Source organism: Nanorana parkeri, unplaced genomic scaffold, assembly GCF_000935625.1.
Source record: "Nanorana parkeri isolate BGI_ZX_2015 unplaced genomic scaffold, ASM93562v1 scaffold811, whole genome shotgun sequence".
NCBI classification, from domain to species: domain Eukaryota; kingdom Metazoa; phylum Chordata; class Amphibia; order Anura; family Dicroglossidae; genus Nanorana; species Nanorana parkeri.
Window position 1 is genome coordinate 211,188 of NW_017307079.1, and position 17,514 is coordinate 228,701.

At 40.9% G+C, this 17,514-nt stretch overlaps 2 protein-coding genes across 2 annotated transcripts in view; one reads left to right on the plus strand and one right to left on the minus strand.

The window, feature by feature from the left end:
* RPAP2 (RNA polymerase II associated protein 2) overlaps window positions 1-9,524 on the minus strand; it is a 68,443-nt gene extending 58,919 nt beyond the window's left edge. The window contains exons 1-6 of the mRNA XM_018565077.1: window positions 9,464-9,524; window positions 6,450-6,495; window positions 5,475-5,589; window positions 3,962-4,060; window positions 1,907-1,972; window positions 1,606-1,694 (exon numbers count right to left, since the gene is read on the minus strand). Of these exons, the coding sequence (XP_018420579.1) occupies window positions 1,606-1,694; window positions 1,907-1,972; window positions 3,962-4,060; window positions 5,475-5,589; window positions 6,450-6,495; window positions 9,464-9,524 (476 nt within the window). The remainder of the gene's footprint in view (window positions 1-1,605; window positions 1,695-1,906; window positions 1,973-3,961; window positions 4,061-5,474; window positions 5,590-6,449; window positions 6,496-9,463) is intronic.
* Window positions 9,525-9,840: 316 nt separating this feature from the next.
* The window catches only part of GLMN (glomulin, FKBP associated protein), a 46,173-nt gene continuing 38,499 nt past the window's right edge, over window positions 9,841-17,514 (plus strand). The window contains exons 1-3 of the mRNA XM_018565079.1: window positions 9,841-9,872; window positions 12,049-12,124; window positions 13,247-13,372. Of these exons, the coding sequence (XP_018420581.1) occupies window positions 12,089-12,124; window positions 13,247-13,372 (162 nt within the window). The 5' untranslated portion in view covers window positions 9,841-9,872; window positions 12,049-12,088. The remainder of the gene's footprint in view (window positions 9,873-12,048; window positions 12,125-13,246; window positions 13,373-17,514) is intronic.

The following is a 17,514-nucleotide window of genomic DNA, read 5'->3' on the forward strand; positions in this document are numbered from 1 at the left end:
CTAAGAGAGAGGTGTTGAAAGTCTCTGACCTCTGAAGCCAGCAGAGATCAAGCCAAGAGGTCATATATAGGGTGAGCGGGGATGAGCCACTGGACTACAAATTTTCTCTAGTTAAATAGGAGCAATATTTGGGCCCGATGACTTTGTCCCGGCAGCTCCTCACAAAATGTGCGGCCCTCCAAAGCGAGGAATTGCCCAGAATGGAAAAAAATACATGAACAGAAACTAAAAAGAGCACCAGGTAATCGTCTCAAGAGTCCAAAAAAGACGTTATTGGCTTTACAGATGGCGACAAGCATATATGCACAACCAGGAATTCCCCTACATCAGGGCTACATTTAATGTATTTCTTTGTAGCACTGATGAAGGGGGATTCCTGACCCCCGAAACACGTTGGCTGTGCATATCTTCTTGCTGCTATTTGTGAAGCCAATAAAGGTTTGTTTTTGGACTCTTGAGACGATTACCTGGCGCTCTTTTTTTAGTATTTATACACATACATAATCCTAGGTCTTGATGCTATGCATGTATGCGGTATTTTTAAAGGAGAACACCAGGAATTAACATGGTTAACCCATGCAGTGGGGCTACCCCCGAAACTGCAAGGGGACTGCTTGTTTTGGTCTAGAGGCTGGATTAAAGATATACTCACTTGATTCTCAATCCCACCTTGCTGCTAGACTGGACCCAGCAGCCTTTTCTGCCCTGGGTTCTGTCGATCTAAGGATCCATGACATCATCATGTATACTGCAGATTTATTCACCTGCATAAGCTATGAGGACGCGGAGGGACATACCACAGGTGGAGCGGAGAGAGAGAAAGTCGAGTCGACCGCTGCAGGACGGAGGATCAGGTGAGCATATTTTCTATGTTCCAGCCGCTAGACCAAAACAAGCAGTGTGAGGGTAGCCCCACTGCAAGGGCTATTTGTGTTAATTCCTGGCATCCTTTTATAACTTGTCATTTCAGATCTCCATCCAATTGAGCATTTGTGGGACGAAGTTGAAAGAGCCATCAGGCAGCTGGTTCCACAACCATCAAATCTCACAGAACTGGACAGTGCTATTCATCAGGCATGGTGTCAGATTCCTCGCATCACCTTTCAACATCTCGTGGAGTCAATGCCAAGAAGAATCGCCGCAGTATTGGAGGCAAAAGGTGGCCCAACGAAGTACCGATGGGGTGGTCATAATAATCTGGACACTCAGTGTATATATGTATATATATGTATGTTATGTATATATATGTATGTGTATGTATATATGTATGTGTATGTGGGGACAGTTAAGCTAAACTAGATGGGATTTAAGGAATATTTTCAAGGAAGTATTTGATTGTTTAGTACAATAATAAAAATAAGTTAAGTAATAATGTAATTATATTTATTTAAATGTATTTATCAAGCGGAAATGTCTATGTTAGATATGCTGTCCAGATGGAAGTCTGTTTTGTATTAATATGTAAAAACTTTAAATAAAGAATAATTCTTTTGGACATTGCATATGCTGCTACCTTCTGTCGCCTATGAAAAGATAAGCCACTACTACCGATACATTTCTTACAGTATATCTGGACAAATCCCATGCAACACACCACACACTTACCTCTCTTCTTCTCGAGACCACACTGGGCTTTGAGGAACCTGAGCTTCATAGTATTTCGATGCTCGATAGCAAAAATTACTGCAGAAACACTGAGAACATATTGTTTTTACTCACAAACCATTCCAAAGCCTTCATTTAACAACAGACATTTTCAGAAGACATTCCAAACGACTAAAAATCATTTACTGAAAACATTCATTTGGACTGAGTATTTATCTGAATTGTGTGGTGCTCAGCATTACTGCTAAACAGATGAACACAAACTGTGCTTTCTTCCATCAATCCACCTTGTGGGCATTACCTTTCTTTCTGTGATGTCATAGACCTTGTTTGTTCTAGTAGAAATTTTATACTTCTGTTTGGGGACCTAGTGGAAACAAAGCATTCCAGGTTATAACATAAATGATACCAAGGGGCTGATTTATAAAATATTCTCCAGTCTATATCCATTTGTAGGACATTACTGCCACTAGATGGAGCCAAGGAGCCAGCTATACACTGGGCAAACACTTTATTTATTTAGAGCCTTAAAGTCATTATGAAACTCATATCAAATGTTGATAATAGGGATGCAACGAAAGTTCGGCCGCCGAAACATATCGGCCGAAAATTGCACTTTTGGCAAAATGCCGAAAGTGCCATCTTTCAGCCGAAATAGCGATGCATCCCTGCTTTCTCTCCTCCTCGCTGGGCGCTGCTCTGTGTCCCAGCGGGGAGGAGAGAAACTGTCACAGGAGGCTGGGCGGTGCAGGGTAGGAGAGCGATGTGGGCGGCCAGCGCCTCTCCTCCCGCACTGCTCAGCCTCCTGTCACAGATTAGGACAGCGGTGTGTGGGCGGTGACAGCTGTGAGCGCAGTCACAGGAGGCTGAGCTCTCCTCACGCACTGTCCCGCCCAGCCTCCTGTGACACTTCAGGAGAGCGGTGTGGGGGCGGAGAGATCTGTTAGCTGTCACAGGAGGCCAGGCCGGCGGTGCAGGGCAGGAGTCAGCTGTCAGAGAAGATCGAGCCTCCTGTGACAGCTGTCAAGATGGAGAGCGACTACAAACACTGTGGAGATAGTATGTTTACGGTGTCATCCACATCAATTCCTGTTCATGATTGTGGACATGGTAAACATACTATCTCCACAAGTTATGAATGAACAGGAACACTCAGTATAGAGGATTCTGGTTCATTGATAACAGGGGCTGCAGAAAAAGAGATTATGGACCCTGTGTCCTCAATCTCTTTTTCTATTTTAAAAGGGAAATGTCAGGGGGGGTCTGTTTATATTTAATAAAAAGTAAATAAAAATAAAATATTTTTAAAAAATGTCAAAAGGTTAAAAAAAAAAAAAAGTTTCGGCCTGACTTTTTTAATATACGGTTTTGAAAATTTCATCTAGGTGCACTTCTAGTTGATAATCCGTTAGGTTCCCTGCAATAATTACTTAAAGCAGAACTCCGGCATAATTTTTGTGGCTATCCCCGTACTGTTAAGGAGCCTTAAACCATTGCATCGGAGGGGGAGCGAGGCGGAAGGGAGCCGGCTCCAAGGATCAGATGAGTATATTTTTTTTAACCTAGCCAAAAACCAGTTCTTAACCCTTGCAGTTTGTGGGCAGCCCCACTGGTAGGATTAAGAACAATTATGCCCAGAGTCCTGCTTTAAAGAAGCCTTTCATTGAAAAAAAGAAGATGACCCCTCGGCAGACCTCTACAAATGAAATGATAGTTGCCTGGGTGTCATTTTAGTGCTCTGCTTAGTCACTGAGCCCACATAAGGAACTTGCACTTATGTTTCATTTGCTGCATGTTTGTTCCAGGTTATTGCGTCACACATTTTATTTATTTATTATAGGTGTTTATATAGTGCCGACAATTTATACAGCGCTTTACAAACCACACATTCATATCAATCCCCGCCCGCAAGGAGCTTACAATATTAAATCCCTACCTCACATGCACAAACACACATAGAGTACTAGGGACAATTTAGACAGAAGGACATAGTACCAGCATGTCTCTGGAGTGTGGGGGAAAACCAGAGTACCCAATGGAAACCCTCCCAAGCACAGGAAGATTATGCAAACTGCATGCAGACAGTGTCTTGGTCAGGATTCAAACTGAGGACCCCATTGCTGCAAGGCTAAGTGCTAACCACTAAGCTCTTGTGCTGAAGCCAGGCAACTTGCATTTCAAAGAGGTCGGCAGTGGCAGGTCTCATGTTTCTCTCATTACAGGTGTTTCACTATTTGATCTGGAATCTAATTTTTGAACATTTTAGTATTATATAATACTTTTAATAATAGTTTATATCCAATGCAAACAGAGAAATGTCTTTTTTTTTTAATAGGCAGTAAAATGGGATGCTTACATTTTCAAGCTTTTTATTACATATAGGGTATCCACATTGCTTTATAATTGATCTTTCTTCAACTGTGTCCTTGTAGTGGGATGGAGAAATAAACTTGGCCTGCAAAGGAAGATGAGGACAACCTTGTGTTTACATCAGCTTTTCTGTATGTATAAAACCCACATATCTATCTTTCTTTCCTCTCATATATGGATTCCTTTTTTAATTAGAACTACAAAGTAAAACAACTTTTCACAAAATAAACATTTCCCAAGACTCAGGCACGCTGCACACAACAATAATTGCTATCTTAATTGGTGTAACTTAAAAGGAACAGAATTCATCTGTCGATGGGCAGATTAGCGAGCTCAGAGGATATTCATGACTAGATCTCTACAGAATGATAGATTTTCTTGCTTTATACTTTCACTGTCATTTTAAAGAGAATGCACGGGTACATGAAATGTACATAAAAAGATAAACATACTAAAATGCTCTTTTAATCTAAATGTGCAGATGAATGCCCACTATTGCATTAGCACTGCCCAGTGTCCTTCTTCCTTGCTCCTATAAGCAGCACACTGCCTCTCCTAGAAGTCTACATTGAACTTGAAGTAACATAACTCTAATGCATGTGTTTGCTTTACCTGGTAATGAAACTGCAATGTCTGAATACCTGACCTGAGATTGCAGCTTATTGGCTGAAAGCTCCATTCAGCCAAAGATTTTCTAACATATTCCTTTGGCAAAATATAATGATTCCTGCTGAATCGGCCAAAATTTGCTCCGTGTGTAACAAGCTATAGACAGCTGTCACTAGGATTTTGACCCATCAAGAAGGTGAATACTTGCAGTGGCTGGGGAGCAGTAAAGCATTGGCATGTCCAGACACCGGCCACTGTAAAATGAATGCTGAACTCCAGCCAAAAACTATTTATGTACATTTGCGCAGTCAAAATATATTACCACTGATGCAGTGTGCCCAATCTCTGGCTCCTGCAGCATTCCTAAAATCATTTACTTTCATTCAGCCCACACTCTCCTGAATGTCCAGGGCTGAGATTTCGAGTTCTGGCTTGAGTACACTGATCACAGTGGGTCACTCATTGTACCCCATCCTCCATTAGAAAAGACCTTGTATTATTTTCATAGATTGCAAGTCATTTTGTGATTGGAGGAGGTGTGAATGAATAGCGGCACAATCTCCCCTCCTCAATCACAGAACGCTTTACATTCTGTGATTGGAGGAGGGGGGATTGTGATGTTCATCTGCACCTCCTCCAATCACAAAACGCCTTTCATTCTGTGAAAAGAATGCAAGGCCTTTTCTGAATGGATTATGAGATACAAATGAGTGACCCACAGTGACCAGTGTACTACTGGAACTGGCCGCGCTGACATGGTCACTTTCAGAGTTCAAAGACAAAAGTTTTAAATAAATAAACAAAAAACACAAACAGGAGCAGGCTGGCTCTAGTCGCATAACTTACACAAATAAAATATATAACTACACAAAAAAACTTAAAGAACTTACACAGTCTAGTAGGAAATCAGTTGTAATGTTGTTTTCTAACAAGCGTTCAACAATCTGGTGAGCCCTTTTCTCCGTTTCAATCTTATGTCTAACAGTGCGTTCCAGAGCGGCTCTTCTGAAGAGGTAAACAACATACAAGGTATTGTACTAAATATATTCTAAATTCATTGTATACACAAATCAAGACCCCCTCCCAAAACATTCTCACTGGATGTACTGGTGACATAAACTAGCCACTTGCCATAACCACAAGCAAGAGAATTCCCAGTTTATCCAGAGATCATGTGAAAGTGCATGTTGGTCCTACTCTGAGATGAGTTTTCAAGGCGATCCTTGAAAACTCATCTCTTCAGGGAGACCTACTACACCTCAATTTAAGGCCCCATTCACACTGAGCGACATGAAAATCGCGCAATTTTCCGCGCGATTTTTTATGAGCGATATTGAGCTACTTGTCGCGCGACTTTTTCCTATTAGGCTGTATGCAATCAGGAGCGAAATCGCTCGAAAAAAGGGTCATGTAGGAGCTACAAGCGATATTGAGCGACGAGATGTGAACAGCTCCATTGAAATGGATTGGAGAAGCTACATAGAGCGATATCGCGTGGAAATATGAGCGATATCGCCGCAAAAATCGCTCAGTGTGAATGGGGCCTAACAGTACTCCGTTCTTCCATTAAATCATCCCAAACAGTTACTACCTTTTGTATTACTTGCCCCTCCTACTAGATTGTAAGCCCTAACGAGCAGGACCCTTCTACCTCCTGTACTGAAATTGTATTGTTTATTGTATTGTCTCCCTCAGTTTTGTAAAGCACTACGCACACTGTTGGCTCTATATAAATCATGTATAATAATGTTGGTAGGAGAACTATTGTATATGCAGTCTTGTATAGTTCGATGTACTGCCTGTGGTCAAGGTGTGTAACTTCTGCTTCTTTTATACTAAATAAAAAAAACTGAACTATACTTTACCTCTTTGCTGCATCCTCACTTGTCAAATCACTGATGTGCACATTACCTAAGAAACACAAAATTATAATTATCAGAAAAAGATTATGATACCAATAAGTGTATCCAAGTCAAGACTGGACTGGATGAATTGAATTTTTCAGCTATTAATTATAAAGATGTGCAGGTTTACCTATGAAAGATTTTGGTTTGTCCCCTTATTACAATTAATTAACTTACTGGGCAACAATACTTAGGAGTCTAAATCTGCATAGCTCCTTATCCAGCTCGTATGTTCGTGTACATTCGTTTTGTGCAAACTAACCAGCTGTTGTGAATGGGGCAAAATCGAATGTTCTTAAAGAGGAACTTCACCTGGTTTTGAAAAAAAAAAAGCCCATACTTACCATGCCAAGAAGTCCAGTGCCGAAGCTTGCAGCCCGCGCCCAGCAGGGAGGAGAGAAGCTAGGGATGCACCACATTTTCGTCTATTTTTCTACTATCTGCATTTGCCAACAGTTCTCTAGAATTGTTACATTGTATCTCTTCGCTATAGTAGCAATTGTTACATTTATTTGCCAAGTCCCTCCAACATTCTCTAGAATTGTAATATTGTATCTCTTCCCTATAGTAGCAATTGTTACATTTATTTGCCAAGTCCCTCTAACATTCTCTAGACTTGTAATATTGTATCTCTTCCCTATAGTAGCAATTGTTACATTTATTTGCCAAGTCCCTCTAACATTCTCTAGACTTGTAATATTGTATCTCTTCCCTATAGTAGCAATTGTTACATTTACTTGCCAAGTCCCTCTAACATTCTCTAGAATTGTTACACTGTATCTCTTGTTACTAAGATGCATTTCCTATGATGCTCAGCTCCATTTAGTGGCCATATTGCAGTATTTTCCCCATAATATATGAAGAACAAGTTATTAGAAGGGAAACCACATTCTGTGCACCACTGTCACAACAGCTGGTTAGCTCACACAGAATGTTCATGCTGTTTTACTAGATACACAGCCATGTCATTTTTATATATATATATTTATTTATTAGGGATGCTCCGATACCGATAAAAGCATTGGTATCGGCGGCGATACCGAATATTTGCATGAGTACTCGTGCAAATACTTTGATACAAAAAACGAGAACCTGTGCCGCGTCCGCCATCTTCAAGGTCCCGAAAACCGCCGCACGCAGGACCTCCATAGCGTCTTCAACTAAACAAGATGGCCGCGAACTCCTTCTCTAAGTCCTCAGTCATCTGCTCCATTCTGACCTCTTCTCCCGCTGATTGGCCGATTGGATGATTGACAGATGATTGACCATTGGCAGACGGAGAAGACCACACAGCAGGTTAGTACTGCAGCACCATATATACCAAAAAGATAAACCAGCCAACAAGAGTGGCTGGTTTAAAAAGGGTTAACAGAGGATCGGGACAAGTATTCCAATTACAAAAAGAGTTTATTACATAAAATATCAGTTTTGGACATAAACATCATATCACTAAATGGTTTAAAAAAAAACATAAAAGCATGACATACAATTATAAATCTTCAGGTATGCAGATCTATTTGTATAATGTGCTCTCATTCATATATGCTAATCAGCTGAAACCATGTGGGAAAGAAACTGATTTTTTAAGAAGGTGCTACTACCGTATGTAACTTCCTTGTTTCTCCCACTGGAGATTAATACATGTATTTCAAATACCAATATAAATAGACCCCTGTGACTTCTATCCCTTTACTCTGAGAGTCAACAGTCAGGCTCAGACAAAACTAATAAAGCTGAACTCCAGGATCCCTGTCACTTTTGACCCTTATCTCCTTCCACAATAACGCCACATTTACTTTTATTATGAAAAGTGTCTTACATTTTGTTTAATGTATTCTTTTCCTTCATGTCGCATCATCAGCTACTTGCTAAAAAAAACCTACATATGTTGGGTGTCGGGGGGAGATTATGTGCAGGTGCTAAATCATGGGAGGGATCCAATGTGGTGGGTGTTTATGGGCGGAGCTCAGGGATGTTACATCTTTTTTTGTAAACACCAACACATTGCAATAAATGGATGTGGGCGGATTGTGAGCAGGGTACCATGAAGTAGTACTGGCTCATAGTAAAACGTCACCCCCCCCACTACTGTACACAGAGGATACGTGACCTGGAGCCATTTCTCATTATGAAGAAAACAGCGGTGCCCGCCAGCACAAACAGGAACAAGAAATAACAAGCAGGCATAAGGGACATGTTGGTGTGGCAGGAAAGATGGGAAGAACAAAATTCAAAAAGAAAGGTAAGAATGCGCTTTAATATACTATTTCCTGTCCAAGAGACACAACAGGAAGTGAGAAGAAATTCCCTCTCTGACAACTGTAACGAACATAAATGTCCCTACCGGAAGATTTCTACTCACCTTATCTTCTAGTGGCAGTGATAACATTTGTACTTTCCCCTTATCAGGACAAACGGAGAGAGGGAATATAGATTGTAAGCTTTCGCGGGCAGGGCCCTTCTAACCCTCGTGTCTTTAATCGTATTGTAACTATAATGTCTTCCTTGTGTTGTGAGGTGCTGAGCAAACTGTTGGCTACTCACAAAAGGGTGAAGAGTTTGGATATGGCAGAAGTGAATCTAGGCTAAAGTGGCTGAACTGGAAAGTGAGGTGTATTGGAGAATTCTTCCAAATCAGCTATTTTGGCCTAGAGTGGTCACTTCTCCTGCCTTCTCCAAACTCTTCACCCTTTTATGAATAGCCCTGTGAGACAGAAATAAAAACCCTTCCCCACTCTATCTAAAGCCATGTAACAAAAAAAGTTGCTTTTAGTTGCTTGCCAGCTTCATACAGAGTACTGCACACTATAAGATGATCCATGGTACCCTAAATCATGCCAACATAGTGTACTGTGCAGTAACATGTCCAGAAGCATCACCAGAAGGCAGGAGAATTATACGTTGTGAGCTTTTTTAATAAACCGCCTTCCCCACTGATAACATATACTGACTACAGATTATGCGAGACGTCCCACCTGGACTATTCTTGAGACTATGAGACTTGCGAGCTTTCCCCGAGCCTATCTTCTCCGCCATAGTTCTCACACCGCTGTTTCTAACCGACTTCCTGGTTTGTGCGTTCCAAGCCTCTATGCACTGACATGCGCAGTAAGACGCCCTGTGCGTTCCAAGCCTCGCGTGTGTAACAGGAAGCAGATGGAGATGTGGAACGCAAAGAGCTCCAGCCTCATACACACAGAGCTGCATGTGCTCTGACAGCGTTGTTTGTGTCCCCTCCTGCTTGCTATACAGGTAAATAATTGACATTTCTTTACCTGCAGAGAAGAAGGGAAAGCAAAGCTGTGTCATCTGAAAAGAGAAAGACTATTCTAACATTTGCACCATGCATGGTGTGGAGTACAGCCATCTCCATCAATAGGAAAGGTAACTATGTTGGATTAAGCCTCTTATTCTTATAGCTGCACCCATATGCATTTTCCTCTGATCCATACAGAGAACATTATGCTGTATATCACAAACAATTGCCTGTGCTGCTAATCTCCTGCAACCTTTTTGACCACTTCCTGTTTACATGCCTGTCGTGGCATTTCTCAGGTTGGGTTTTCTGATGGCAACAACGGTGGACCATGCCTGCACAAGCGTGTGTGTAAATTGCCACTTGTAGTCTCCATTAAAAGCCCATGTGACAGGGTGACAGCACAGCTGGGAGAAGGAAATTAAGCATTATCATCCTACAATAGGAATTGCTCGAACAAGGACCTTTGTGGCAGGATCACCAGATATTATTTTAATGTTAGCTGCAGTTCTAAGAATATTGAGTATTACGTTTAGATTGTGAGAGCTTACAATCAGGTCCTACTAACCCTCTTGAATTGCACAGCATGAACTGTTTGCACTATGTAACTCCTGTATATTCTAATAATAATTACTTTTTAAATAAGATCAACATTTTAAAGTCTGTGTGTGATTGGGTTTACAACGCACTGAACTCAGGGGTACAATTCAGAGGATTTGAGTAGTATTGGTTAAAGGGGTACAATTCAGAGGATTTGGGTGCAGGGGAACAATCTCGAGCATTTGGTTGGCATTGGGTACAGGGGTACCATCTGGAGGATTTGGGTAACGTTTGGTACAATCTGGAGGATTTGAGTACAGGGGTATACTCTGGTTTATATGTGTAGCATTGGGTACAGAAGTACACTCTGGATTATTTGAGTAGCATTGGGTTCAGGGCTGCACTGGCTGGAATATTTGGGTAGCATTGGATACAGGGGTACTATTCTGAGGATTTGGATACAGGGGTACTATTCTGAGGATTTGGGTAGCATTGGGTACAGGTGTTCACTCTTAAGAGGTTGTGTAGTTTTTGATACAGCGGTACACTCTGGAGGATTTGTGTAACATTGGGTACAGAGATACAATCTGGATGATTTGGGTACTAATGGATACAATGGTACATTCTGGATGATTTGAGTAACATTGGGTACAGAGGTAAAGTCTGGAGGATTTTGGTACCATTGGGTTCAGGGGTATTATGCAGAAGATTTGGGTAACATTGGGTATAGGAGTACAATCTTCAGGATTTGGCTAGTATTGGGTACAGAGGTACTATTCAGAGGATGTTGGTTGCATCGGGTACAGGGTTAAAGTTTGGAGGATTTGGGTACAGGGGTACTCTCCGGAGGATTTGAGTAACATGGGGTAAGCGGGTACAATCTGGGGGATTTGTGGGTAGCGTTGCTTTCTCTAAATTTTCCAGCTCGTAGCTCCCAATTTGTAGGATTTTCACATGGAATTGTTGGGTCCCCCGCCATGCACTTTGATTTAGTCTGCCAACTCAGACTGGCAGATCTGACCGCAGCGAGGGCCAGGCATCTGACACACCTGGTAGTATCAGTTGCTGAAGATTCTTCTGCTTTAGGAAAGTGTAGATTGGCGGTGAGACAGGTAAGTTTTAAAGCTCCACTCCAGCCAAAACTTTTCTTTTAGTTTTGGATAGAATGAGGAAGGGTTACAGCGGTTTTAAATTCTGTCTGTCCCATTGAGTAGATTTTCTGTCTTGTTTTAAATGCTGTCTGTGTCCCTGGTTAGGAGATTTCACCATACTGCCTAATCAGGCTGACCCTTTCAACTGGACACGAAGTGGCCTTCTACACTCTACTAGTAATGTATGTTTATGCTTTTTTAGGTCCCCGCTTGTTGAATTTTACTTCACTTCCTGTCCTGTCTGACACCTGTCTAATAGACATGAAGTGGGGTGATTTTCTCTCTTTTTCTGTTCTATGGACACGGTAGTGATGTAGAGGTCGGTGAGAGGAACCAGTGAACGCTTCAGTGGAGCGGGGTTCACTGTGCAGGCAACAGGAGAGGTAAGTATGTCTTTACAGGCAGACCATTTTTACCAGTTTTGTCCCCAAAAGGGATACAGGTGGCAATAAAGCTTGACTCTAATTCTTCTCATCTCTATCAAAAAGTAAATAAAAAATTTGGTCTGGAAGCTGTAGTTCTTGTTATATTTTAATAATTTGTACATAACTATATAAAGAGCTTCATTTTATAAGCTGCTAGTCTAAACCTGACCTTCTGTTTTTATCATCAGATTCCATTATCCTTTTCAGTATCTATACCTTCAGGGTGCAATGGCAGCTGATCTTCAAGTCTTAATTCAGAAATTTGTAAGTAACAGCAACTTTATTCCTATTAAAATAAGAAGTTGTGGATTTTATTGATTCTCTGAGAGGATAACAGGCAATGGTGGGATTACTAAGGAATGAACCAGCCCTAAACGTTTAATTCTACTGTTAATTTTGATAATGTCCTTATATTGGGGTCTTCCGTACTGCCCTTATATTGGGGTCTACCGTACTGTCCTTATATTGGGGTCTTCCGTACAGTCTTCCATAATGCCCATAGATTGGGGTCTTCCATAATGCCCATAGATTGGGGTCTTCCATAATGCCCATAGATTGGGGTCTTCCATAATGCCCATAGATTGGGGTCTTCCATAATGCCCATAGATTGGGGTCTTCCATATTTGCCCACATATGAGGGTCCTCCATAATGTCCATATATCAGGGCCTTCTATAACCTCTGTATATCAGGGTCTTCCATAACATTTGTATCTCAGGCTCTTCCATAACATTTGTATCAGGCTCTTTCATAACATTTGTATCGTCGGGCTCTTTCATAACATTTGTATCGTCGGGCTCTTGCATAACGTTTGTATCGTCGGGCTCTTGCATAACGTTTGTATCGTCGGGCTCTTGCATAACGTTTGTATCGTCGGGTTCTTTCATAACGTTTGTATCGTCGCGGTCTTCCATAATGTTTGTAAGTCTTCCATTATGTCCATATTTAGGAGTCATCTATAATGTCTGTATTTCAGGATCTTCTATACTGTACATATTTCAGGGCCTTTAATAATGCCCATACATGAGGACCCTTCATAATGTTTTTGTTTAATCTTCTGTAACGTCCATATCTCAGGGCCTTTGACAATGTCTGTATATCACTATCTTTAACATAACTGGATACAAACAGACAAGACTATCCTCTTCTGTGACAATTATAGAGATACATACTGTATCATTGTATAACAAATATTTCTTTCTCTGGCTACAATAAAACAAAATATGACAAGTATGTACTGGTGCCCATTCACATCAGCCCAGTCCACTCTCCTACAGATTGTAAGCTCCACTTCAACAGGGACTTATGTTAGCGCACTAATAGTGTATTGGTGGTAAGGAGAAGTCATTCCTATGTAATGTATAAATGATGTTCAATTTCTTTTTCAGCAAAACCTGTCAGAAGATGATCTGAAAGAAGAAGACATAAACGTGTTTCTGGTGACTTGTCAGCAGTGCCTAGAGGAGGAGCAACTGACAGCAGTACTGGAGATAATCCAAGATGGGAAGAACCAGGTCAGATCTGATAGGATTATGGGAATCCCAGAATATTTTAACCTTGTGTCTGTGAAGCACACAAATATTGCTGATGGTATATAAGAGGCAAAGGCTGAGTAAGCTTTGTAATCCAAAAAGAAATGTATGAGTAGAAAAATCCCGAAAGTCCCTAAATCACAAGTGTACATATAGTTAAAGGAAATGTATAGTGTATCTTCAGTGAGCTCATATTTTAGTTATTATTACTTTAAATAGTGTCTGCAGCCCTTGATTCACTGATGCTGTAATTGAGTGTCGGATCATTCTGGCTCCTCTTGCCACACATGCCATTTCTCTGTCTCCCCTCCTAGCACAGTCTTGTTATATCTGTCTTGATCATGCATACAGCAGGTATTGTACTGCCCCCACCTGACAAGACAGATTCGTGACTGCTGAGACGGCTAACCTTGGAAATAAGATGGTGGAGCCCAGCAGCGAACATAGTGCATTTCTTGACCGAGGGATGTAGGCACCTTTCGAGGCCAACAACAGACTAAATTTGTTTTTGTCCGTTTAATAGTTAGGAAAGGTGTTGCTGTGGTCTCTTTAAACAGGTTTCTCTGAAAATAATTACTCTTTCCACTTACCTTTTAGAGGTTTATTCACTCATATACATAGAACTGTATAGGTATCTACTGCCATAGAACTCTATAGGTACCTACTGCTGTACCTACCATAATAATGAGCCCATCTCTTCACAGCTGATGTAAGATAATGGCTCAGATAGGTTACTGCTTAGTACTTTGGCCTGGAAGCACATGGATTTCTGTTCAATATAGGGAATTGCTCACTTTCTTTCAGTGTATGTATTACTAAGTTCACTTGTTTTGCAGTCCACCATTTTGTAAATAATTACTGACAATTTACGCAGCGCTTTACAGAGTTGCACATTCACATCAGTCCCTGCCCTCAAGGAGCTTGCAATCTAAGGTACATTTTAATCCGCTTGTGCCATATTTCTCAATAGTTTGCCGTATTTATGAAGTGGTGTACAGAAGATTCAGTATGTTTATTCCAGTTCTGTAGTGTACACAGTTTTGGAGACAGGACATGCACTCTCAGCCTCACCCCATGCAGATATTTTTCAGCTTGCAGGACCACAATCTAAGCACCAGCATACTGAGAGTTATTGTTAAGCTCGCAGGACCACAATCTAAGCACTATCTTACAGAGAGTGATTTTCATTTGGGCAGGCTAACCGAGCAGTTAACCCTTTAAACACACGCACACACATACGTTGCCACCACATGTTTTGATGCACTATTCACCGCATCTGCTCTTGCAAGTCTGACCTTTTAAAAAACTTCATTATCAATTACTGCCATGCCAAGACAGGAATGGAACAGAGATTACACATGGTAGCTCTTCACAGAGGCAATTCAGATATTCATCTTAACTATTTTAAATATTGTTTTAATGAAAAGGAAAGCAAATGGTTCAGGAAATATTTATAGACAGGATATTACAAAACAGATGTCAGCAACAGTAAATTAAAAGGGTTTAAAGGTGAAAAATACTTAAGTATAATCTGCCTGGTCTTTGGTTCAATGCAAAGTTTGGATCCAATCTGATATGGGAGTCACGGGTCATCTTAGTAGTTCTTTCAATGGTAAATTTATTTTTTTCTTCATGGAAGATGGCTCAGAATAAAATGATAATCATTCCTGGCAGACAGGCAGAGTCACCTTAAAGCCCACCTCCCTACCACTTATACTGACCTTCCAAGCAATCCACCACTGCTCCGTTGACCTGTTGGGGGCTCTGTGAAATGTCGGGCACTTGCAGGTATTAAGGAACATCTGACCTCCTCTCATAATGCAGTGCCCAGACCTAAATGACCAATCACCAGGCCAAATACTGTTGCTTAAAGAGGAGGACATCATCCACTCACCACGCAGCGGGCAGCATAAATAAGATAAATATAAGTATGTCAGGAGGTGGGCTTTAAACAGCATGAAAGGGAAAATGACCTCTTCGACGCTTAGAGTCCCTTTAAACTTTAATAAACAAAATGGCAAGAAGAATAGCTCATAAGGTTACATTCTGCTTATGTAGCCTCCAGCATTTCTTTTCATTTCCCAGATTGCTTGCACTTTAGGATTGCATATCCTAAAGCTAAAGTTTCTTCTCATCTTTTGCATTCCTTGGTTCCTTCCTCCCCCACCCCTTCCCAATCAACATGGAAACAAAACTTTAAAATACATTTTTTTTATTTTTAATATGCACCCTATTTTAGACCCAGTGAGGTCATAAATGAGTTTATGTGCTACTCTATGCATTGTTGGTGGGAGGGTCCAGCAGGTTGCTATGCATAGCTTACTGAATCATTCCCAGCACCCTGGCTCTGTATCTTCTCGAGAGCCATCAGCCGTGATGGAAGCAGTGAGCTGGTTCTTGAGAGGGGTTATGCAAACATCAAAATACCTTGATAGAGGGATGCCTTTCTAGAGGAGTTGGCATTCCTAGGCACAGTGCATTTACATACCGACAGCCTTGAATAATAGACACATTCTGAGCCTCCATGATTGAATGAACTGAAGCTCAATGAATGAAAGGGGCGGGCCAGAGACAATCAGCTTGGGGAGGGAAGTGCTTGATCATGCTGGATGTCCACCAGCCAGGAAATCAAAGCGACACTAAACTCAGGATGTGAACCCCGTAAAAATTATTTATATATCATTCTGCTGTAGATCTTCAAATAATCTCTCAATGTTTAGCACTATGCGATTTACGGCTGGTATGTGCCGTCAGCACCCCTTTGGCCAGCGCCCCTGAATCAGCTAAACGAAGGAGCCACTTGATAAACCTTCATATGAACAGAGACAGCAGCCACCAATGAGCTACCGTCTGTTTGGGCATTCTCGTTAATTGATTCTGCATTCAGAAACGACAATGGATCCCAGTATGTTGGGGGAATGGGATCTTAAAGTGAAACATTGTCATTTAAATTTTTACTAACGCACAATATATATATATGTGTGTGTGTGGTGAGAGAGAGAGATTTATTTATACAATATTAATATGAAAAATAATTTCTAACTTTAAAAAAAATATTTTTAATACTTTTTGTTTTTTAATATTGTAAGCCACCAAGAATCACAGTATGTCTTTTTTTTAACCAAAATGATATCTCCACATTTGAACATCCTCTTTATTTTCACATAATTTCTAGACACGAGAACCCAGTTTAGCTGTAATCCTGTGCCACAGACATATGGACAGATCTGCAGGGCTGTCATTTATCTTCATAGCCGGAGAATCTGATTAACTGTTACATCTGCTATTTCAGTTCCTGTAGGGTGGATGAGATGAAAACACAGGTCTAAATCACAGAGACTGTTGTGAGATTTAGCTGGAGTTGATGAGAATGCAGCTTGATAAATGTGTTTTGTGATCATTCCTCCAATGTGTTAATCAATGTCATATTTTTAAATTACGTTTTCATACAGAATCTGAAATTCTGAAGGGTTATTTCACTCGAGCATCACAGTATTCTGGGCCGCTGTTTACAAGAAGAATGTATTGGAGCTTGAGATAGTTAAGAGTCAGGATTAAAGGGATAGATTTATATATATATCTATAGATATACCGTATTTGCTGGCGTATAAGGCGACTGTGTGTATAAGACGACCCGCTAATTTCCCACTTAAAACATAGGTTTTGGGCTTTACTCGTCATATAAGACTACCCCACTTCCGAGGCAACACCATTTAAAAACATCATGGATGGATGTGCGGTAATACTGTATGTACGGTAGCTCCTGCTACATACAGTATACCGCGCTGAGCCAATCACGGCGAGCAATGTATTCTATTAATGAATACAAAGCCTGCTTGGATTGGCAGAGGTTGTGTACATCGCTCACTGTGATTGGCTCAGCTCGGTATACTGTATGTAGCCGAAGCTACTGTACATACAGTATTACCGCACATCCAGCGGGCTGACAGATTAGGGATGTTCGAACTAAAGGTATACATTGTATACCCGCGTATAAGACGACCCCCGGGGGATATTTTTAAGTATAAAAGTAGTCTTATATGCCAGCAAATACAGTAGATATATCTATAGATATATATTTATTTCTATAAATAAATAGAAATAAATAAATATTACCCATATAT